Source organism: Sarcophilus harrisii, chromosome 1 (genome assembly GCF_902635505.1).
Source record: "Sarcophilus harrisii chromosome 1, mSarHar1.11, whole genome shotgun sequence".
Lineage (NCBI taxonomy): Eukaryota > Metazoa > Chordata > Mammalia > Dasyuromorphia > Dasyuridae > Sarcophilus > Sarcophilus harrisii.
Genome location: NC_045426.1, coordinates 658,818,176 through 658,842,871, shown reverse-complemented (window position 1 = coordinate 658,842,871; position 24,696 = coordinate 658,818,176). Strand labels below are relative to the sequence as shown.

At 33.2% G+C, this 24,696-nt stretch overlaps 1 protein-coding gene across 6 annotated transcripts in view; it reads left to right on the top strand.

The window, feature by feature from the left end:
- Positions 1–24,696, top strand: part of BRD4 (bromodomain containing 4) — a 153,292-nt gene that overhangs the window by 49,980 nt on the left and 78,616 nt on the right. For 2 of the 6 annotated variants that reach the window (XM_031947922.1, XM_023496979.2), the window contains exon 2: positions 12,104–12,137. The exons of 3 other annotated variants lie outside the window; for them this stretch is intronic. In XM_031947922.1, coding sequence (XP_031803782.1) covers positions 12,133–12,137 — 5 coding nt within the window. In that variant the 5' untranslated portion in view covers positions 12,104–12,132. Of the gene's footprint in view, positions 1–1,780; positions 2,852–12,103; positions 12,138–24,696 lie in introns of those variants that run through there. One more of the 6 variants, XM_031947926.1, reaches the window with a different exon arrangement.

Genomic DNA, 24,696 nt, shown 5'->3' with positions numbered 1-24,696 from the left:
AGAAAGATAAGATCAAAATTGGGGAAAAACACAAGAAAGAAATACAAGCTAACAATCACCAAAAAAATAAAAAGTGAAAATACTGTGTTTTGAATCACATTCAGTCTCCATAGTTTTTCTCTCTGGATGTGAATGGCTCATTGTATTGGAAACTGGAATTGTTGTGAGTCAATCACATCGATGTTAAAAAACGCCAGGTCACTCAGAATTGATCATCACTTTTTTTTTTTTTTTAATAACTTTTTATTGACAGAACCCATGCCAGGGTAATTTTTTACAACATTATCCCTTGCACTCACTTCTTTTTTTTTTTTTTTTTTTTTTTTTTTTTTTTTAATTTAATAGCCTTTTATTTACAGGATATATACATGGGTAACTTTACAGCATTAACAATTGCCAAACCTCTTGTTCCAATTTTTCACCTCTTACCCCCCCACCCCCTCCCCTAAATGGCAGGATGACCAGTAGATGTTAAATATATTAAAATATAACTTAGATACATAATAAGTATACATGACCAAAACATTATTTTGCTGTACAAAAAGAATCAGACTCTGAATTATTGTACAATTAGCTTGTGAAGGAAATCAAAAACCTTGCACTCACTTCTGTTGCGATTTTCCCCCTCTCTCCCTCCACCCCCTCCCCCAAATGGCAAGCAGTCCTATACATGTTAAAGAGATTACAGTAGATCTTAGATACAATATATGTGTGTAGAACCGAACAGTTCTCTTGTTGCTCAGGGAGAATTGGATTCAGAAGGTAAAAATAACCCGGGAGGAAAAACAAAAATGCAAGCAGTTTACATTCATTTCCTAGTGTTCTTTCTTTGGGTGTAGCTGCTTCTGTCCATCCTTGATCAATAGAAAATGAGTTAGATCTTCTCTTTGTCGAAGAAATCCACTTCCATCAGAATACATCCTCATACAGTATTGTTGTTGAGGTATATAATGATTTCCTGGTTCTGATCATTTCGCTCAGCATCAGTTCATGTAAGTCTTGCCAATCCTCTCTGTATTCATCCTGCTGGTCATTTCTTACAGAACAGTAATATTCCATAACATTCATATACCACAATTTACTTGATCATTCTCCAATTGATGGGCATCCATTCATTTTCCAGTGTCTAGCCACTACAAAAAGGGTTGCCACAAACATTTTGGCACATACAGGTCCCTTTCCCTTCTTTAGTATCTCTTTGGGGTGATCATCACTTCTTGTTGCTATGTACAGTGTTCTTTTGGTTCTGCTCCCTTCACTTAGCATAAGTTCATGTAAATCCTAAATTGTATTTTAAAAGAGTAGTTTCAATTCAGTATTGAGTTTGGAAGGTATGCTGCAAAACAGTCAAAGGTGTATATGAGAGGAGAGGAGTCCTCCTTCCACACCCCCACATACCCTTTCCCCCCTTACCTTCTCCCTATCCTCCTGCCCAGATTAAATTGAGATATAGTATAATAAATAACCTGATGGGATGGTAGTATATAAAAGGACATGCACGTTTTTAAAAGCTGATTGTTCTTTGTTTTGCTTTTTTAACAATTCAGGCATTTTTAAGGCCTATGGAGACAGAACTACTAGGTGGTTGAGAAGGAGTGATTGTGGGTACAATCCGCTGGAGAGAATGGAAGGGGAGGGAATAAATCATGGACACTTCTTAGAAGTGTTGCTTTTTATAAGTAGTTGGGCCATCTCATTACATTACTAGAGAATGGAGGTGATGGTATCAAGTAGTTTTTAGATTTTAGATTTTAGATCATTTTTTGAAATAGAGAAAAAGAAGAAATTAAGAGAGCCCAGTAATCATACCCTTAAATATGAATTAAACAGTTCAGTAAAGCAATCTATTGCTAAATGGGTATGAAAACAAAATTTAATAAGCTGTATATACAAGAAATAGATCTAAAAAATAACCACATACAGAATGAAATTAGAACATAATGTGCTATGAATACATTAGATAATTCCCAAAAAGAAAGATTAAAATTACTCATCAAGGAATTTCGACACTGGAGAGTCAAAATGCTAGTTTTTTGAAATTTTCTCCTGTTCTTTTGTGGTTAGCAAACTAAGAAAATTTCAAGATGGTTACCTCAATTTCCAGAGTTAACCCCAGGAAGTAATCTAATTAATTATTTCTTAACCTATGAGCAAATTGATATTTCATGTAAAATTGTCTTATTGAGGGAGTGAAATTTGTGAACTAATTTATGCCCATGTTGAATATTGACTTTTAAGTTCCCTTGGAAAATGGAAAGTTTCTTGAAGACTTGTCACATCCTTCACATAACTATAGGAATTTAGATGATTCAGTATGTGCAGACTGGTCTAAATGTTTTACTGAAGTTTATAATAGTCTAGTCAATACCTATAGCCAGTTGAAAATTATATGACCCATAAGTCAGTTTTCTGCTGAGATTTCTTTACCCTTTGGAGTTTTGTTTTGTTTGCACATTGCATGAAAAGCAAATTAAGTGTTTCTCTAAAAGTTTGTATATTCTGTTGCTTACCCTGATCTTACAATGTTCTATTTTCTGGCATTCGTTTTAAAGCATAAGACAGGTCTGTTTTCTTGTTAAATATCTTTGTCTTTTTTATTTTTTTAACAATATTTGAAACTTAGTTGGATATTTGACATAGTATGGGTTGTTTGTTTTCAGTATCTGTCCATTTCTCACCTGAAAATGCAAGTCGTTTTGATATAACAATCATTTCTATGACAACCAGTGAACTTTGGGGAAACCAAAATCCTATTTTCATGTGGATCTCTTTGGTAACAAGATTGGTGGAGGAATATAGGAAATTCAGTAAGTCATTACTTGTACTGGTGAGGAGATTTCACATTATACAGGTCAGGAATTTTATTACTTACTCTCTAATATACTTGTTATACATATTTTCAATTTCTGTGCACAACCATTAAAACTTCCATCTTTAAAACAATAGCTAGTTTTCAGGCAATGCAGATTTTTAAAAAAGATCCTATCTTAGTCAGAGTTAGGCATAACTACAAGTCAGACTTATAAATCTGAATCATCTACCTACCTATTTTTTACCTCTCTATCCTAAAGGAATCTTTCTGGCCATTGTTGCAAAATTGGTCACCACTAGACAAATCTTGAACTTGTTTGGGTTCTCATTGCTCTTAATGATTAGAATGCCTCTTACCTTCCTTTCTGCTGAACCAGGTCTTACCCATCTTAAATCATCTGCTATTAATCTTTCCCTAATCTATTTAGCTCAACATTCTCATTTGGACTTTCAAGTATCAATAGCTTGAATGAGCAAATGAAATTAAGCATTTGTTTTATTTGACGATTTCAGAAGCGTGTTTTATTCTAATCCCTTTTATAATTTTGGTTTATTTCTACCTTTGCATTTGATGTATTACATTGAAACTACTTTTCCCTAGCTTAAATATGAAAATTTTTTGGCCCTTTGAAAGGAGAAACTGTGGAAACAGTGTTAATTTCCTTGACTTTTCTTTCCTCCCAGCAGATGGTACTACTTTATTTTTCCCTTTTTAAAATGAAAGCTCTTATTCTACTCATTGATGAGGATACTCTGCCCTTTTCAATCTTAAGAATTCTCATCAATCCATCTTGATTCTTTGACTTCAAGTTACCTTTCAGATGTCAAAAACACATGCACCTCAAAGCCTCTGGGTATTAGAGGTATTACAAAAAATGAAAAATTCATTAAAAATTTTTAGTTTGCTAACCAGGGAAGGAAAAGAGATAACTGCAGAAAATAGAGGTATTTTGACCCTCCAAAATGATCTTTGTTAAATTAGTAAACCCTATTAGTGACATTTAGTGAAATTTGGGGACTTTGAAAATTATGTACTTTGCATTTTTGCTAGGCAAGGAGTTATTTCCTCTAGCCTTTCCTAGCACTTTAGTGTAAATACCTCTTCCAACTCAACCATACTCTTTGCTAATCGCCCTCTATCAATACCTTCCAGGATTATGGCACTGGAAGGGATTTCAGAATTCATCTGGGAGAACTTTCTGCCATATAGATAAATTATACCTTTAGGTACTGCTTAAACATATCCCATGACAGAATTTCAACCTTACCAGGAAGATTTCCATTTTCAGTTTACTATATTACTATATTATATAGGGTTAAGTCAAATCTGTCTCCCTAGAACTTCCCCTTGTTAAGGTTCTCTTTGCCACTTAGCAGGGAAAAAAAAGTCTAATTTCTTTTCTATATATAATAGCCCTTCAAATGCTGGGAAACAGTTATTCTTTAGAACCTCTTAAGTTGTTACTTAACCGGTTCTTCCATATCATTGAAACTCTTGTCTTACTTGGATATATTATATTCCAGTTTGTCAATGTTCTCTTCAAAGTGTCATTCCTTGAATCTTTTCCGTTTGCCATCTGACTTGTTTGGAATACAGTTAATTTATACTTTTGTTATTCAGCCTTCATTTTTCTTTGTAGAGAAAAAGCATTGCTTCATTAAGAATTTAGTTGTTTTATAGGATACACTAGACTTACTACATTATGTTGTTCCCAATATTATTATATACTCAAATTAGCAAAAAAAAAAAGTTCAGATATATTCAAAATGTTTTAAATTTTTTTGCACCAGTTATGATTCCTAACTGGAAGATAAACATAGTAATTTTCCCCATTGCAATTTCAATATATTATGGTTCAGCATAAGAAATTACTGTAAATGCAAATTTTGGAGGAGTTTTGAAGAAGTATTTGACTTAGATTATATAGAGTAGAACCAAATACTTAACCCAACTTTTACCATAATTTACTGTAAAGTCTTCATAAAAGAAAAAAAAAATGTAAATCTTGGGATCTTGGGATCAAGCCATTCATTGCCCCACTACTGCTTGTCCTCCCTGAGATCAGAAGCCAACACTATTATATATCAGTGATAAAAGAAACCTTAGAAGTCATCTAGATCATTCCCTTCTTCTTACACATGGGGACACTGAGATAGCTAGTAAAATTTTAAACCATGAAGCTCTATTCTTTGTTTTATTTGGCACATCTCTCCCCTACCCATCCCCCCCTTTTTTGAGAAATAATAGTATATGCCATCTTCTTTCCTTAATCAGAAATCTGACTTGAAAATGAAAAATTGAATATTTGTGAAGTGAAATTTAAAAATTCTGAAGTGAAAATTAAAAATAGTGTCTTGCTTTGTCCCATAATTGTTAATTTGATTTGAATGCTTTAGACAACTGCCTTCCCCAAGGCCCAATGATATATATGAGTTGGTAAAAAGGAAGTTAGTTTTCCTTCAGTAGGGGATGGAATAGGATTAGATTGAGAGTTAAGATGAGTTCAAATGTGCCCTCATATACTTAACTAGCTAGCTTTGTGACAAGTCATTAAACCTCTTTGGCTCAGTGACCTTATCTGTTAAATGGAGGGGGAAAATACTAACCCATATTTGTTCTAAAGGATCAAATGAGATAATAGAAAGAACTTATCCCAGTTATTGGCACATAGTTAGCATTGTACACATTAGCTGTTATCTGTTGAAATTTCTTGTCAACAAAAGTGTTTCTACTTTGATTAAGACAACAGAAGTAGGTCTGCATCTTGTCTTACTGGTAGATTTAGGAGTAGTCCTCAGTAAGAGATATGCCATGCCTTCACTGAGAATAGACATTCAGTCTAGCTCTGATTCTGTCAGTAACCTAGCTCTGTAATGTTGGTCACATCATTTTATTTCTCTAGATTTCAGTTGTTATCTCTGGGGCTTTTTGGTCTTATCGGATTCTAGAATTTGAAGAAAATCTTTGAAAACGTCTAATCTCAGGGTCCATGAATTCCTGAGGTATTATAAATCTTTTAATAAAGCTGGTTTCCTTGTGAACCTATTTATTTTATGCATTTAAAAATAATATTCTTAGAAAGGCTTAGTCCCTCATGTAAAGAAAATTAAGTAAATTGAAGCTCAAGAGTTAAATGAGTTATGTATTATCACATACTCAGTAATCTAGTTAGTAGTAGAGGTAGAATTTGAGCCCAGGTTCCAATTTGCTTCTTACTCACCACTTAACATATATTTGACTTTCCTTAGATGATAGAGTATAAAAATATTAATCATGTCGGTATAAGGGACAGTAATGACATCTGCACAAAACCCCTTACTTTACATAAAGATTATGAAGACTATTAAAATAAGGCAAAATAATTTACTCACTAGCAAAAGTGGAACTAGAATCTGTGGTCTCAAAAACTTGTTCCACTGTATCCTACCTTTTGAATTCTTATGTATTTTGCTCTGCTGTCCAGATTTTACCTTCTCTAAAGCTCTCTTCTTACAAAAAGAGTGTGTGTGTGTGTGTGTGTGTGTGTGTGTGTGTGTGTGTGTGTGTGTGTGTGTTCAATGTTTTATCCACCTGAGACAGCATTAACAAAGTTGCTCCAATGTTAACATGGTCTTGTACTCTTCAGTTTTTGGAATCTTCATCAATAGTTTTTGCCACTTATTTATTTCTCCCAATACTTGTATGAAAATGGTAAACATTTTAAGTCTTTGATAATTAACCCAATTTTTATTTTCCAATGGCATTTCAAGAAGAGCTAATTAAGAGAAAATTAGTGGAAGAAGTATTAACTTTTATACTGATTAATCTCCCTTTCTTTTCTGTATTTGTGACTGTTTATGTTTGCTATAATTTAGAATTTGACTGGCATATGTAAATTGGAGGATAAAAAAAGTAGGTCTCCTGTAATTTTGGTTAAATCATTCCTAGTTTATTTTGATTAGTATCAGATTTAGTTCAAATAGTCTTGCAATTTGTCTCATATATATAAAGTATACTGGGAATACACAAATACAAAAATGGTCCCTGTTCTAGAAATGGCTTACCTTTTAATGGGTTCTTAAGGTAGGGTATATGCAGCTTTCTAAGTTGATTTTAAATATTTATTTCATTTCCCAAAATCATATTTTCCTTTCTTATGAGTCTTAATGAAGGTTAATTGTAAATATTAAATGAAAAGAACTCCATAATAAATTTATTTAAATTCTTTGATGCAGAAATCAAAAAAATATATAATTTATACTTTTTTTGTTGTGAGGTCTGGATTCTGTCATGCAGCCTCATTTTTCCTCTTTCATTGCAATGCCTCCTCCCCTCTTTTAAAATTAAGCTTCAAAATAAAGGCCCAAGGGTCACACTAATAACGAAAAGTATACAAAATAAGTTCAGCTATTCATCAAGGTGGTTGAAAAAAAAACAGCCCCTCAAATCTTAAGATTTTATGCTAAACTTTTATTTTGCTTAGGATAGATTACCCTTGTTTCAAAAACCAAAACAAGCATAACTTATTTCATAAGTTACTGTTCTCTGAATTAATTGAGTTAATGAGTTAATTCTCTGAATTAAATTATCATCACCTTATTGTTAGCATGGCTACAAAAAGATCATCACTATGAGGTATAATTGTTTCTTAAACTTGAGCAAAAAAAATCATCTCTTTATTAGAGATATTATTAAATGATTTTCTTTTGTTATTTTTAAGGCACTAAGGTAGACACTACCTTATTTTAATAAGGTATTTTGTTACCTTATTAAATAATTCAATTTAATAATAATATTAAATTATTTTAATAATTTAAAAATAACAATACCTTGTTATTTTTAAGACACTAAGAGGTAGGGTTTTGAATTCTATAAGATTTTCTATTTAGTCCAGTGCTCTTTTAGATACAAAATATTTGGAATATAATGTATGGGTGGATGTGTATGTGTATGTATGTATGTGTATGTATATATACATATACACATTAATATGCAATTAACGATCTCTCAATTTATCAACCTTTTTGTGTCTTGTGACTTACTCTTCCATTCCACCTTAGCTACAAAAACTAGATCTCATCACCACCCACAATTATTCTGCTTCCTTAATTAGAAACTGACATTTCTCTATCTGATCACAGAAACATCTCTCTCCTTAAACCATACCACTTTGGAGATTGTTAGGCTCTTTCCTCAATATTTTCTCTGACAACTTTCTCACTTCCTAGTATCATTAACATTTCAATGCCACACCATCTCCTGCTCTCAAATCCCTGTGTGCTTTTGTCTTTTGGCAAACCTCAGCCCTAGATTATTCTCACCTTCTGCCTCCCCAGCTCTTACTCATGTGCTACAGAAAAGAGCTGAGGCAAGTCACATAGGTGCACTGATTGGTAATATTATAAAGTCATGTTACCCAACTTCAGCTGCAGCAAGATAATTGTTTTGTTCTTCTCTTATGGATTCCCTAACTCATTGCTTATATAAACTTTCCCAAACCAAATCTTTTCTCTTGTGTTGTTCCATTGCTACCACCACTACAGTTGAGAACCTTCTTATTTTACTGAGAAGATAGAAGGTAGTCTATATAATGTCATTTTTGTCTTTCCTAAGAATTTCTTTATAACATTTCCTTTTTTTTTTTTTTTGTTTTTGTTTTTGTTTTTGTTTTTTTTTTTTTTGCTCCTTTCCCCCATATTTTGACTCAAAGATTTGGTCTCTCTTGTCAAAGCTTCCTTCTTCAGTATTCTCTAACTTCACATTCCTAGTCTCTTTCTCTCTCCTCCCTTTCTATTCCCTATCTCTTTACCTTTTCTCATATTCTGCTATGTCTTTTCTCTTTAATCTCTCATATTCTGTTGCCCACTGAAGAACAACAAAATATACAGAATAAGGGAATTAAGTGAGTTAGAGAGTCTAATACAACAAATTAAATGTAAACTCATGCCTATTACTGAACTATGATAAGACACAATACATAAAAGAATATTACTGAAAAGAGATTATATATTCAAAAGGAAAAGGATAATGGTATAAGCTAACATATATTTTTAAAAAAATGTCCAAACCAGGTGTTAGCTTTAGTAGGAGAAAATTTGGATGAAAATCAACAAAGGCAGAAATGAAAGCAGTATTGTCCACATTAATTTCATTTGGATCAGAAGGATAAAATAGATGAGTTCAAGAATCAGGTCATGATGCTGGCCTTTGATTCATGATTTTGTAGAAGTTTCTCAACTATATGGCCTTCATTCTAGCCAGCCTTGTTCGCTGGGAATTTTGTCCCTTGAACCTCTTGTAGTTGTCCTTTTCATCTAATTTCCCTGCACTCAAACCACTTCCCAGCCACATTTGGATATAATCACTATCCCTCACCTTGAAGGCACTGTTCATCTTGCTTATTTGTAAATTAAGTAGTGTTGAGCAAAATATTCAGCATAAAGTACTTGATAAAAATTTCTTCATTCACCTAGAAAAGCAAATCATAAAGGGTCAGCACAGTTGCACAGTTCATCATAAACATGTGCTATATTAAACTTATTTCCTTCTTAATGAGGAAATGACACTAGCAGAACTTAACAGAATCTTGTGGTTGTTACACTAGTAACTACTATTTATGTATTACTTTAATGTTTACAAGATACTTTGCAAATCATGTTACAAAAAGTATCTTGTTTCTCATAAAAACTCTAGGAGGTAGATGCTCTTATTGTCCCCATTTACAGATGAGGCAGGTAAAATTAAGTGACTTCCACAGTAAATGTCTGAAACCACATTTGCCTTCCTCATCAAGTACTTTTAACTATTGTACCACCTAGCTGTTTTTTTTGAAAATAGAAAAGATAGTATATATCTATAGATATAATTAACTTAGATTTTTAAGTTAATTATTCCTATAGATATATATTACCTTTTTTTTTTTTTTTTTTTTTAGCAAACTTAGATTTTTAGCAAAGCATTTTATTAAATTTTTTATGCTGTTCCTATACAAAATTTATTGGATAAATAATAGTATAGTTAGATGAATTTGGAAGCGGTTGAATGATCACACACGAAGTAATGATTGATGTTTCAGCTTGAAAAAATATACCCGTGTAATCTAAATTTGCCCTGTGCGGACTTGTTTTTGTTTGTTTTTTTAAATAAATTTATTTATTAAAAAGAAATTGAATAGCCGTAAGTATAAAGTATTATGCTTAGGTTCATTTATATAAGTAAAAGTAATGAGACTAGTCGGGATGAATCACAGTGTGCTATGACACATGAAAATGGCTAATGCAATCTAAAATTTTTTCACCAGACAGACAATAGTCCAATATTAGGGAGAGATTAGTATACCACATGTATGGTACTTTAGTTCTAGGCACCACAGCTTAGGAAGGTCTAGTTTATAAGCTGAAATGGATAAAGATCTTGAAATTATGTGAGGGTAAGTTGAAGGAACTTGGGATGTTTAGAACTTGGGAGCTTTGTGAAAAGAGGATTTATTAGTGAGGTGGGATATTCTGATTGAGTAGTATGAAGCTTGCCTTTGAAATGCTGTTTTATAGAAGAGGAATTGGACTTGTTTAACTTGGCCCTAAAGGGCAAGACTCAGATTTTATAGAGACAAATTGAACCTTGGTAATAGTTGTGTGGAAGAATAATTAATTGCTTCAGTATATAATTCTTTCACATTGGATTTCTTCTTCCAAGATTGAATGACCGTTTGTTTGATATATTTTGGAGGGATATTTTCTATCTGTTATATTCAATAATGTCAAGATTAGATTTCTGCTGGCTATTGCATGCTCACCATTTAGGTATTTAGGGGTCTCCTAAAGAGATGTTGGAAATTATTTGTATGGCAAATTTAAACCAGAGAAGTGGGCTGCTTCATAGTATGGTAAAATTAACTGAAAAATAGCTTGTTTTTAGAGTTCCATTATGGAACTTATAATATAACCTTTCATTGACTGAAAACTAAAGTGACTTTTACATGTCCCTCTTATGAAAAATTATCTCATTGGGACTATGTACTGGGGAAACTACAGGTAGTAGATGTCAGATTAAATGCAACCTTGTTCTGGGAATGAGGATTAAGGTTTATAATTGCAGAATCTTGCATTATGATCCTTGGATTGGATCCAGACAATGCAGTCTGGTTGATGACATGAATACTATTCTCACCAGCTGCCTAAAAGCGGTCAGATGGAAAAGTAATCCTATTTGTGCTTCCCTACTGACACAGATTGCACAATTAAAGTAGGGAAGATCTGCTAAGAATATGAATTAGCTGTTTGTTTTTGTGTTGCAGCTTGGTTGAACTCTAAGGGTAGAATGGTTCAGGATAATTGGCATTTTAAGTAATGCATTTGAACAAGCATGTTGACTATGTAGCTATGTCATTGAGGAATTAGTAGCTTGTAATCTTAGAGCCCAGGGAATCTTAACATTTCTTGTAGGGAGAAACCTGTTTTTTTAAATATATGTATACATATGTATACATGGTGAGGGGTAAGTGTGGGATCTTCCATTCTGGTGGGGGAGAGGGGTATGTGTGTAGGGTATGGTGGAAAGTGATAATGAACTTGGACTAAGACTTGGAGTTCAAATTTTATCTGCGTTACTTAGTATGTTCTGTGCCACATTTGATTCCTCATCTGCAAAATAAGGCTAGTAAGGCTTGTAATATATCAATGGCTGTCAGACCGTAAGTTTGATGTAAAGGATTATTTAGGAGCTCTATTCCAATCTAAAAGGTTAAGTCTTTCTGATCAGATTTTCTTTGTTTTATGTGTCCCAAAATATTTTATAATATAACCTTAACTTTTAATTAAATGAAATGCACCAATTAGGTACACTTATCATGCCATTAGTTTCTCTGAATATAATATGCAACTTTACTTCCTTTTAGAACCTTTACAGTTCTCAAAGAATGAAACTTTTTTAGAAGTTAAATTGTAAAATTATAAAATATTCTGGGTTGCTTTTGCTAGAATAAGACCCAGATTCTCTCTTTATATTATAATAATTTTGTGTATAATAATAATTATTATAATAATAATTGTGATATAGTGTTGAATCTGAATTCAGGAAGATTGATCATCCTGAGTTAAAATCTGAACTCAGATATTCAATTAGCTGTGTGACCCTAGGCAAAGTCACTGTTTTACCTGTTTCCTCATCTATAAAATGATCTGAAGATGGAAATGGCAAACCACTCCAGTATCTTTGTCAAGAAAACCCCAAATGAGGTCACAAAAAGTTGCTTAAGACTGAAACAAACTGGACAACAAAGTACAATAGCTAATATTTATGTTGTCTTTTCAGGTTTTGAAAGAGCTTTCTCTCCCAACTGAATGAGGTAAAAAACACTAATATTATTTTTTAGTCATTTTTCAGCTGCCCAACTCTTTGTGACTCACCCAAGGTCACATAGCTAGTGTCTGAGGAAAGTATTATTATTGTCATTTTAAAGAGTAAAAAAATGTTACAAAAAGGTCTCATGGGAGAATGGGGTAGATAAAGGAGAGATCTTGGAGGGATGGGTGGTAATTTTAAATAATAGGGCAAGGTAAGCAGGGGAATCAGGAGGTATATGCAAACAAAATAAAGATCAGGACTGGAATTTATTACATAATAGTTTTTGATGTTTATATTCTTCATGGAAAACTTTCTATTAAGGTCAGATCTTTTGCATCAGAATTATGAAAACGGCAATTCATTAAATATCCTTAGCGGGGATTGTCCACAATTATCTTTGCTAGGTTATGATATTTTCTGCTGCAACACAGTTCTTTACCTCTTCCATATATAGTGTTCCAAGATCTTTTCTCTTTGTATGTAGCAGCTGCTAGGTCTTACATGATTCTAACTTGTAGCTCTGCCTTATTTAAATTGTTTTTTCTTTGTGATCCATTATATTTTCTCCTTGATTTGAGGGTTCAGAATTTGGCTATAGTGTTCATGTAGGTTTTTTTTATAGGATCTCTTTCAGGTGGTGACCAGTGGTTTTATTCTGTTTTTGTGTGTGTTTCTCCCCCTCTGTCCCTTTTCTCCCTCCTCCCCCTCCCTTTTTAGTTTTCCTTCTAACACTTAAGGGCAGTTTATTCATTTATTTATTTTTTGTGATAGTGTACCAAGATTTTTTTTTTTTTTTTTTTTTTTTTTTTTTTTGGTAGCTGTCTATTATTCTTGTGTCTTCTCTTTATCTGTTCTAGATCAATTTATTTTCCTTTGGGATGTTCCACAATTTCTTTTGTTTTTTAATTTTTTATGAATTTATTCTTTATTGTTTTTTGATCTCATAACTTCATTGGCTTTTGCCCAGTTCTAATTTTCAAGGAGTCATTTTTTTTTTTCTCCTTAAGAATCTGGATCTTCTTTTCTAGTTGGTTGACTTTCTTTTCTTAATCTTCTTTTTCTTGGATCTCTCTCTCTCTCATAAATAAATAACTTGTAATTTTGTGCTAGGCTAGGGGAGGATGTTTCTGGTCTGGAACCCAAACCAAGAACTCTGCCTTCCTATACTGCCCACAGCCTGCACCACAAGTACTAGTTCCTTGCCTGCTGAGTCTCATTCCAGCAGCAGAGCTAGGTCTAGAGTCTAGACAAAAGAGTCTAGGCAAAAGGTTTCCTTAATCTCAAGAGCTCTTCTCTCTTCTCCTCTTCATCCTCCTTCCCCCCCCCCAAAAAAAAAAAAAAAAACCAAAAACATGCATACACACTCCCAATCCTTCAGCTCAAGAGATGAAAATTGCTGGGGCTGGGGCTGAGGCTGAGGCTGCCTCCCAACCCCTCTATTGGCAGGGTTCCCTGCTTCCCATTTCAGTATTACTAGCTTAGAGGTGTTTACCATTTCACATGGCCAAAACTTCTGTAGTGGTCTTTATCATCAGATGCTCTTCCAGTTGTCTCAAGGAGACCGTTATTCTCCCCAACTTTAATTTTTTTAAACCAGCTCTGTGTTTGCCATGCCAAGTGTTTGTGGGGCAAATCTGGAGAGCTTGGAATTTTCTGACCTACTTTCCATCTTTCTCTCTGTAGTCAGTCTTAAAATTTGTATTAGATGTCAAGAAACCTTGATAGTATCATTTTGTGTAACCTACATGGTTTTATAAATACAAGCTATAATTGAAAATCTGGTCCCGTTAACTACTGGAGTAAAAGGAATTTGTCAAACTCTTCCATGATTAAACTTATGACAGTATTTGTCTCTGAAATTTTAAAATATACTGGATATGTACAGGTCAAGTCTCAACCTCAAAGTATTATTCAAACTTCTCATTTTATATGCCATTCTGTTTTATTAGTATTTATCATCTTTAAAGGATTAAAGTATTTATATAAAGTATTATATATAAATTACAGCTAGATGGTTTAGTGGAGAGAGTGCTGGACATCTCCCTTCTTGCTTCTTCCTCTTCCCCAAAACAGAGTAATTGCCACATGTTGTCATTTCTTTCATATATAGCCTGTTCTCTGCTCTTATAATCATTCACCTCATGTTTGGATTACTATTTGTAATAGCCCTTTACTTGATTTCCTCGTTACAATTTATCCTTCCTTAGCTGTGAAACTGATTTTCCTAAAATGGAATTCTGACTTTCTTCTCCTTCTGTACTGCACATACTCTTTTGATCCAAAAACACAGACTTCCTTGCTGTTTGTCAGACAATACCCTGGCCTCATTCCTTGTACGAGTGATTCTATCTTCTTGTTCTCTATATTTTCACTAACTACTCCTCATGTCTGGAATTCTCTTCATCTTCATCTCTACTTCTTTGGTCTTTCTTCACTTCAAGTCTCAGTTAGTCTTCTGCAAGAAGTCTTTCCTAATAGTCCATAAGTGTCTCCTCTGTTAATAATGTTTGCCTGAGAACATGGATTGCCTTTTGGTTTTCTTTGTATTCTCTATCCTTAACACAGTACCTGACATATAGTAAGTGCTAAGCTAGACCATAGTTTCATTAATAGTTTCAGGGATCCAGAAGTTGCTTGATAAACTAGAGCACTGGGCTGAGTGTAGGGTGAAATAGGGAAAAATGTACAGACATTTTGAGTATAAAAAGTCTACTCCAAATATAGTTGAGGAGAGGTACAGGCATGGTTATTATATTTATTTTATTAACTTTTTATATTTGTTATATATGTAACATAAGAAATGCCACTAACCCATTTGAATAATGAAAATAAAGCATTCAACAAATATGCAAAACACATATTAGCATATGTATGTCACATTCATCATTTAAAGTACAATGCATCCTTGTGACTTGAGGGTAGGTTCTTTACATACTTCACATTCAGCTCTTTAGCACATTGTAGTTTATCTTTGCAGTGATCAGAGTCCAACTTTTTTTTTTTAATTCAATTTTATTTTCAAATAAAGTTAGACCTAATTTCTCCCATTTCCTTTTTTCCCTTCCCCAAGTTGATAAAGTAAGAAAATTAATTTTTCTGTAAACATATATAAAATGAAACAAAATTCCTCCCCCCACAGTCATGTTCAAAAATTTTGCTTAGTTTGCACTCTGAACTCTCATTGGTATTGGGCAGCATAATTTAATCATTAGCCCTCAAGAATCACCATGAGTTTACTCATTGTATTGTTTAGATTCATCTTTGAAAGTTTGAGTTTTTTTTCATTATATATATACATATTTATACAGTTATCTTGTTGCACAAGAAAAATTGGATTTAGAAAGAAGGTAAAAATAACCTGGGAAGAAAAACAAAAATGCAAGTAAATAACAACAGAAAGAGTGCAAATATTATGTTATGGTTGAGCTTATTTTTTGAAGAAATGTGTAAAAGATAGAGATGAGGAACAGACATTCAAAGGAACAGATGGGAGATGTAGTATCTGATGTGATGGAAGTTTCAGATTGTAGGTATATTGAGAAATATGTAAAAAACTACAAAAATAGGAAAGGATTCAAGTTATGAAGAATTACTGGAGTTTAATGGATGGAGGTAATTTATTGTATGAAAGATGGAGTAAGATGTAAAAAAATTAAGACCAATTAAAAAGCTGTTGGCAGTAGTTCATGTGAAAGATCTTGAGAATTTGAACTGGGTTGGTGACTATGTGAGTAAAAAGAAGGAAACATACATGCAGATTGAAGTGAATCATTCTCTATTTGGTGCACTCTGTAAGTCATATGTTTAAAGTGAAATTCAGTGTGGCATCTCTGAATATTAGTTAATATTTTTCTAGCTCTTGGAAGTATTGCAGTGTTTAATGATACCTGATTGTGAATTGTTATTTTACATTGTAGTTTATCTTTGCAGTGCATATGGTGTACTATTTCCCCAAAGATTGGATTTTGTATGAGATGATTGGGATAATTCAGGCAAATTTACAACTTGCCTGAATTAAAGAACACCACTAAATTGTGACCAGTGAACACAAGTACAAAGAACAAAAAACTTAAAGTAAAAATAATAATAATAATAATAAGCTTGTAGTTCCTTTAGTAACTAAGAAGAAATTGAGAGGTGATAATGATGTTTCAGATGTCTGGTTCAGCTTTTGGGAAGGCTGATACTGACATGTTTATTTTAGAAAATTAAGAATTTCTTTGATTTTTGCATTGAAACCTGGGTTTGTTTTGTACAAAAAATGTTTAAAGTTAGTTTTTTATGTCTGCGCCATATTCTATTTGGATATCACTGTCACCTGAATCTTAAAATTACATACTATATTTAAATGAGGATAAGGGAATACACAACAAGTGATGTTTTAGAGATAGAAATGGACATGATTTGACACATGGAATGAGTGAGGACTTCAGGTTGTAACTGAAGTGTTCTGAACCTTGGTCACTATAAGAATGGTCATACTCTTTAGCAAGATAGGGAAATTCAGACTATAGGGGTGTTTAGAGTGAAAGTCATTGCTTTTGTACAAAAATAAATCAGTACCACCAGAATAAAAAGGGAAAGTGTCAGTGGGAGAAAAATTACATCATATATCTCAGTGGGTCCAATATATAAGTTATATAAATATTGAAGTAGAAGAGGCACATCCATCATGTGGGGTGGGTCCTTTGGGTAAACTAGTAAGTTTGGTTATAAATGATGCAAAAAAGTCATATACAGGATGGACAAGCATGAATGAATTATGATCTGAATCTTTGGAAAGGATGAGTTTACATCCATTTGTGCATAAAAGATGATCTCTTATGGTGGTTTCAGATTATTCATTAGGCACTGCCCATTGGTGGGCTTCCTTACAGAGTGAGTCAGTCCTTTGGTGTGAATGAGTCATAGTAAGTTACAGTAAGGAATTAAAACTAATTTGAAACTAAAATTATTTCTCTATTTGGAAAGATAGAATTCAGTGGACATTCAAGCACTTTTTTTTAAAAATTCAATTTAATTTTATTTTTCATTTTCAAATTTTCTCTTCATCCCACCCATTAAGGAGACCAGAATAAGATACGTACACAAGTCATGCCATGTCTTTCCAGGTTAGCCATGTTGCCAAGAAAGGGGGGAAGGGGAAGAGAAGCTTCATTCTCTTTCTGGAAGTAGGTAACATTTTCATCATGAGTTCTTTAGAATTGTCATGCATCGTTTGTTGTATTGGTCAAAGTAGCCAAGTCTTTTTGTTTATGTGTGATTTTCTAAGTCAGTAGGGGTTATGTTCTATTTGTGTTTTTAAAATTATTCATGAACATTGATTTTTTTTTACATATTTCCATTTGGGATAGAAAGATCAGAACAAAAGGGAAAAAACTAGGGGGGTGGGGAGGAAAGGTAAAAACAGCATGTTTCAATCTATATTCAGTCTCCATGGTTGTCTCTGGATGCAGATGACATTTTCTACCCAAAGTTTATTGGCATTGCCTTGGATCACTGAACCCCTGAAGAACCAAGTCTGTCATAGTTGAATATTGCACAGCCCTACTGTTGTTATATATGTTTTCCTAGTTCTGTTTGCTTCATTCAGCAATAATTCACGTAATTCTTTCCAGGCCTTTATAAAATCAGCCTGTTTATCATTTTTTTACAAAACAAAAATAATCCATTACTTTCATATATCATAACTTATTTAACCCTTCCATAATTGAGGGACATCTACTCATTTTCCAGCTCCAAAAAGACCCGCTACAAACATTTTTATTTTTGCATCTGTGAGTCTTTTTGCTTCTTATACAGACCTAGTAGTGGCACTGCTAGATCAAAGTGTATGCACAGTTTTACAGCCTTTTGGGCATAGTTTCAAATAGCTAAGTTTTTTTTGTTGTTGTTGTTGTTTTTAAGGATTGGTTATCATTATAATATTGCTATTATCTTATTTCATTTTGCATCAGGTGTTGGGGAAGGAGGTAAGTGGAAGAATGATTTTAGTATTTCAGAGAAATAAGTCTTCGTGGTTTTCTAGCAACTATCCTCTAAGTCAGTGTGTGACTTGTAAACTTTTGATCACACACTTTTAGAAAAAAAAAATTGAGCGTGCTATCTCAATATGTATATGCTTATAAATTTTATGCATTCCAAATTAACAGTATATTATAATATGCTAAAATTGAATTTGATCAAAATAGTTATTATAATTAAATTACTAAGTAAAATAGAAATTAACCTATACTTTGCAAAAATTAGAAGTCAGATAAATGTATTAGATACAAGAGAGACTTGAGGTTGTGAGACTTTTGAAACAATTGGATGACAAGGTTTGAGACTAGATTGGAGCTTATGTGAATAGAAACAAGGATACAGATGTGAATGAGATGTTGAGTTAGAAATTACAAGATTTGGCAGGAAAGTAACAGTGAGGTACCATCTACATACATCTATGGTGACCATCTCGCCCTAAATGAAAAAGGAGATGGATGAGCTTTAACTTAACAAGACATTCATTGATCTATAATAGAATGAGTAACTCATTCTACACCTGCTATAGCCATTAAGGGATGAAACAGGGAAATATATTTGGCATCTACATAGATGCTCTTGTAGGTTCCCAGGTTACAACTTCCCTGATATGCTTATTAGCCAGACTTAGGAGTTGATAATAAGCACAGCTTTAAGAAGCGGGTCACCATGGGAGTGTTGGTACGATGATGTTTTTTTTTTTTTTTTATCCAACATTTTATTTATTTCTTTTTTACATAGTAATTTTATTATTTTTCCAAAATTCTTTCTCTTCCCTCCTTCTTCCCCCACCTAAAGAGAAGTAAACGAAAACAACTCATTACAATTATGTACAGTCAGGGAAAACAAATTTTCCCATTAGCCATTTATTGTAGAAAAGCAAGAAACAGAAAATATTACATTTCAATCTGCACTAAATCAATTCTCCATGTGAGAATATATAACAGATAATATGATGATGTGTTGAAAACAAACCTTAACAACTGAGATATTTCTGAAAGGTGGAATTTGACATCTTGCTGCACCGATTGGTTGATTATAATATGCATACCCTTTGGGAGTAGACCTGGCTATTTTTGTAAGTGATGCTGTCTCTCATTTCCCCTAACACCTTGTACATACAGTCCCAATAGACAGTATTTTTGTTCTGTGCTTGGTATGGATATTCCCTCCATGAATTCACATAAACATTTCTATCTTGATTGAAAATAAGAATACTATTTTAGCATTGCTCTTTAAAGATTTGGGGATCATAGAATGTACAGACCTTATGACTTCTTTCTATAAATCTTTGAGTGTCTACCATGTTCTGTTACTATTGCTATCTCCTTATTTTCCTTGCTATCTAACTCTTCTTTTGATAGAGCCTCTTAGACTCCCACCAAGACTTTAATCCTGCATTATGTACTCTTCTATACCAGGGATCATATTCGCATCTTCAATGGTTGGAGAGAAAAATTTAAGAATAAATAGTCATGAAGTATGAAACCTATATGAAATAAAAATTTACATAAAGTTTTATTGGAACACAGCCAGACTTTTGTTTACATATTTTATGGTGGCCATTATACTATACTTGAGAGAATTGTAGTAGATATGACAGAAACCGAATGTGACAATGATATTTATTTACACTTTGGCTTGATATACTACAAATCACAATATTAAAGTTAATATAACTTGACAATGTTGTGTGAATTGCCAATCTGTAGCATTTTTTTTTATTACTAGTTATATCCATTATGTCAAAATAGAAGAAGAGGGGTAACAGTCAATCTTGCAGATTGAACTTTTTCTAAATGAGAAGAACCACCCTACTATTATCAAATATGAATCCCTTTGGAATTTAGATTTTGCTACCAATTTGATTAAAAGTTGCGATGCAAAACAGCACTTAACACATAAAATTTAAACATTGGTAAACCTAATTCCATGGCAGCTATCAATGAATTACATTATGAATGCTTTATATATTTATTGTGCCATTAGAAATTAAAGCAAAAAACAAAGTCTTGCTTTCCACATAAATTTGTAGGGAATATCTTTTCCAACTCAAACTCCACTTTCAGCAGGTCTTCTTGGACCTCCATGCTAGTGCAAAAGATAGCTTCATATTTCAAAATCTATTTACAATATGTAAGTGAGAAGCTTTCACTCAACCTTCCAGCTGTCTACAATCAGTTTTGGTGATAGTGAACCCTACTTTTGAAGCCCAGTTAAGCAAATGTTATGTCGTTTCTCTCTTTCTCCTCCCACCCCACCTCCCAAAAAAAGAAAAAAATAAATCCATTCCCATTATTGGGATCTGTATTAAAATTTTTCATTATTTAAGTACCAATATAATGTCCTTGATTTTTTTTTTTTACCTCTTGGCCCACAAAGCCTAGAATATTGACTATTATACCTCTTTACAGAGAAGGTTAGCTGACCTCTACTTTATATCTTTATTATCATCTGTCCTGTGCAAAGTGATTCTCCAGCCTTAACCTCTCTTCTGACCTTTGTTTTACATCTCTTCCTATTTAGTGGACATCTCAGTTTGGATGTCACTTATATACCTTAAACTTAGCATTTCAAAATTTCAAAATCTCAAACCATCCCCTCTTTGTAATTTTTCTGTCACTATCAAGAGACTACCATGTCACACAGACTTGAAACTTAGGTATCATTTTCAAGCCCTTATTCTCACCATACATAGATAAGTAGTGATTAAAGTCTTGTCTATTTTGCCTTCATAACATCTTTTTCTCTAAGACTTCTATCACTCTGCAGACCTTTATTATCTCAGTTCTGGAGTATTGTTGATCTCCCTACCTCGTTAATTTCCAGTCTGTCCTTCACTTAGCTGTGAAATTGATCTTCTTAAAAAATAAAGGTCTAATCATATCACTAATCCCTCTTTGCACTGTCAGTAAACTCCAGGGACTCCTTACTATTTCCACATCAAGTATGAAACCCGATTTGGCTTTTAAAGTCCTAAATAATCTTAGCCCGCCCTTCCTGCTTTTTCCAGCTTTTTTCCACCAGTAAGATGGAAACCTTACTTTCCACTCCCCCATGTGTGGGCTCTGTGAGCTACTAGTGATACTTAGTCTCTTTGTGATTTCACATTACACTTTTCTCTTTACTATGGGCATTTCTTGAATTCTTTCTTATCTCATCTTTGCTTCTTTGTTTTCCTGGGTCTTAAAGCCCCAGCTAAAATCCCACCTAATACAATTCCTTTTAATTATTACTTTCTGTAACTATCTTCAGTTGATCTTGTATATTTTGTTGGGGCATAGCTACTTGCATGTCTTCTCCCCATCCTATTGTCAGCTTAAGCAGACTTCTCTTTTGTACATTGAACAGTATCTGACACGTATGAACTGCTTAAATACTTAACTGATTTGTAACCCAGAGACTCTAGAAGATCCTTTCAACCCCAAATATTTGTCATGTAGAACAGTGATTTATTGCATATTTGATTTTTAGAGGGCCAACCTATCTAAAATTAGAAGGTTATAATCAAACATTTAATAAGTGCGTATTATGCATATTGTGTTCTAGAAATACAAAAGAAATTGGTTAAAAATGATATCCTCTGCCCCTCGAGGAACTTAGAATCTAACGGGGGGGGGGGGGGGGGGGGGGGGGGGGGAGATGTGTTTACAAATGTATAGATTATAACAATTAACAAAGTGAAGGGACTAAAATCAAGAGAGGTTGAGAAAGGTTTCCTATAAAAGAGAAAATTTGCTTGGGACTTAAGAGAAAGCTGGGAAAGTCAGCAAGCAAGGTGGATGAGGGAAAGCATTCCAAGTATAGGATAATCAGAAAATGTGCAAATTGAGAAATGGAGTGTCTTTCTTGTGGAATGTAGAGTCACTGGAGTCACCAAAGTAAGTTGTAAGAAGACTGAGAAAAGTTATGTGTAAGGGGATCTATAGACTATGAAGGAATTTGAATGCCAAATAGGATTTGTTTGCCTCTGGAGTTTGAGTATAATTGGGAATTATGAGTGGAGGTAAGGGTAAGGTATTGTTACATGGTTGTTCCTGTATTTTAGAAAAATTACTTTAGTAATTGAATGGAGGTCAGAGAGAGGAGGAAGACAACCACAGAGCAGGCTAATGAGGTTATGAGGACCCTGCATTGTAAACGCAGTGTCAGAAGGGAAAAACGGGTCTTGTGGAACAAGTCAAATTGACAGGCAAAAATCCTGTGCCTTGTAAAATTTTAAATATTAAAATTGTTAAAGTAGTTTTCCTGATTTATTGATATATCATGCAGCTTTCAACTTTTATTTGTTTTTAACATTCTTTTTTTTAAAAAATCTGAATTCCCTATTTTCTCCCTCCATTCCTTTCTCCAACCTATTTTAGAAGACAAAATGTCATTTCTGCCTGTGATATCATGCAACACATATTTCCATCTTAACCATGTTGATGAAATTTTTACAAAACAGCCAGAAAACAAACAAACAAATAAAGCGAGCAAGCAAGAGGTTAGCTACATTTCATTTTTCACTCAGAGGTAGCATTTTTCATTATAAGTTTTGGATTGTTTTGTTGATCAGAGTAACTTAGTCTTTTACTGTTGATCATTGTTACAATTTGCTCTTATTGTGCAAAGACAATAATACTATTGTATTATGTATTTTTATATATATATATATATATATATATATATTAGTTGTTTATGCTAATGTTGAGTCATCCTTACATCCTTGGTAAATATCACTTGATTATAGTGAATTAGTTTTAGAATAAATTTGAAAGTCTTTTATTTAAAGAATAAATAAAATCTTTAAATTATTTATTTTCATTAATGATTTTGCTTTGTGGTTTCTTTTCTTTGTGTTATCCTTCCCAGTATTAAATATTTATTGGAACTATTATATTCAACCTCATAAAAGCAATTTGGTAGGATGTTTTTCTTATAAATATTTTAGAATAATTTGTGGAATATAAGTATTACTATATTCTTCATTTTAGTGGTGATTTGAAAGAAGTTAAAATTACAAGAAAGGAGGAGCACCTAGATGGCACAGTGGATAGAGTACCACCAGGCAGAAGGACCTGAGTTCAAATCTGGCTTCAAACACTTAACACTTCCTAGCTGTGTGATCCTAGGCAAATCACTTAACCCTAATTGCTTCAGTTCCCCCCCTATCCCCCAAAATAATAATAATTACAAAAAAAAAAGGAGTACATTTCAGGGGATAGTCTTCTTCTTCCCCCCCCTTTTTTAACAGACAATTTTTTTTTTTTTTTTCCGAAAAGGGAGAAGTGGAAATGGGAGTAATTTAGAATTGGACTGAAGTAGGATAGATGGTAGCCAAATTGTAAAGGCACTTTCTACATCAGGCCGATTATTTGTATTCTATCCCAGGACCAATAGACACAATAGACTCACAAGATTTTTAAATAGGGTAATGACATGGTGATTAATATTTTCAGAATTTGGCAGCTGATTTGATATAGAAAAATGAGAGAAGAGTCAAGAATATAGACTTAAAAGTTTTGAATCTTGGCAGTTATAGGATTGTTGTATCCTTAACAGAGAAATTTGTAGAAGGGGGAGTTTAGGGACTAAATGGATCGAGTTCTCTTTAGAACTTTAATTTGAAATACCATGGAAGCATCCTGGAATTATCAAGGGTCTAGATTAATACTCCTGACTTTTTTCCCCCCACTACTCCAGTGTTATAACTATAGTAACAACTTAAATTGGTGTGTGGGTACAGGTGGGTGTGTGGGTATGACATATATTTTCAGTTTTACTTGTTGAAACTATTGATTCTGCATTTCATAATTTCTTCCACACTCGCCTTTTTTTCATCCTTTTTATATTAACAGAAAATGACTGACTTAAAAATCACATATTATCATGCATTTCCTATTGTATTTTTATTTTATTATATTTTAATCTGCTTTTCTGCATCTGTAAGCTTTCTGTTTTGATATCTCTGCTTTAGAGCATTAAAAGCACAAAACTTAAAAAAGGTATATATTACAGTCAAGTGCTTAACTAAACTGAACTCTAGAAGTAATAATGATTTCCATTATCTCCAAATATATTTATGCTGTTATAAAAGTCCAAAGACAGATTCCTGTCTTAAGTCATCCTTTCATAGGTAGATAACCTCTCATAAAAATATTTACCTGCTAAAAGGAGAAATTTGTTGGTTATTGTTTTTGGTGGGAACTCAGAACCCGACTCCACTCTGACCTGAAAGTTCACTCCTCTTCTTTCCAGAAGTCATGTATTAGGTTTTTTAAATACCCTATTCCTGGTGGAAATTCATACCACTTGAATTAGTAGGGAATACTTAACTACAGGTTTTCCAGGATCTTAACATCTAAGAGTTGAACCTCACTTTATGTGTTATATGACACATTGTGCCTCATCTGTCTCTGAGCAAAGAGCTTGCTATCCTTTTGGGAATAAAAGGAACACATCCCCTGGTCTTGGTGATGAGATCTGATTTTACATTACAATTTCTACTATATTCCTTAATTATTATCATGAGTGAGATTCTCACTGAGATTTTGTTT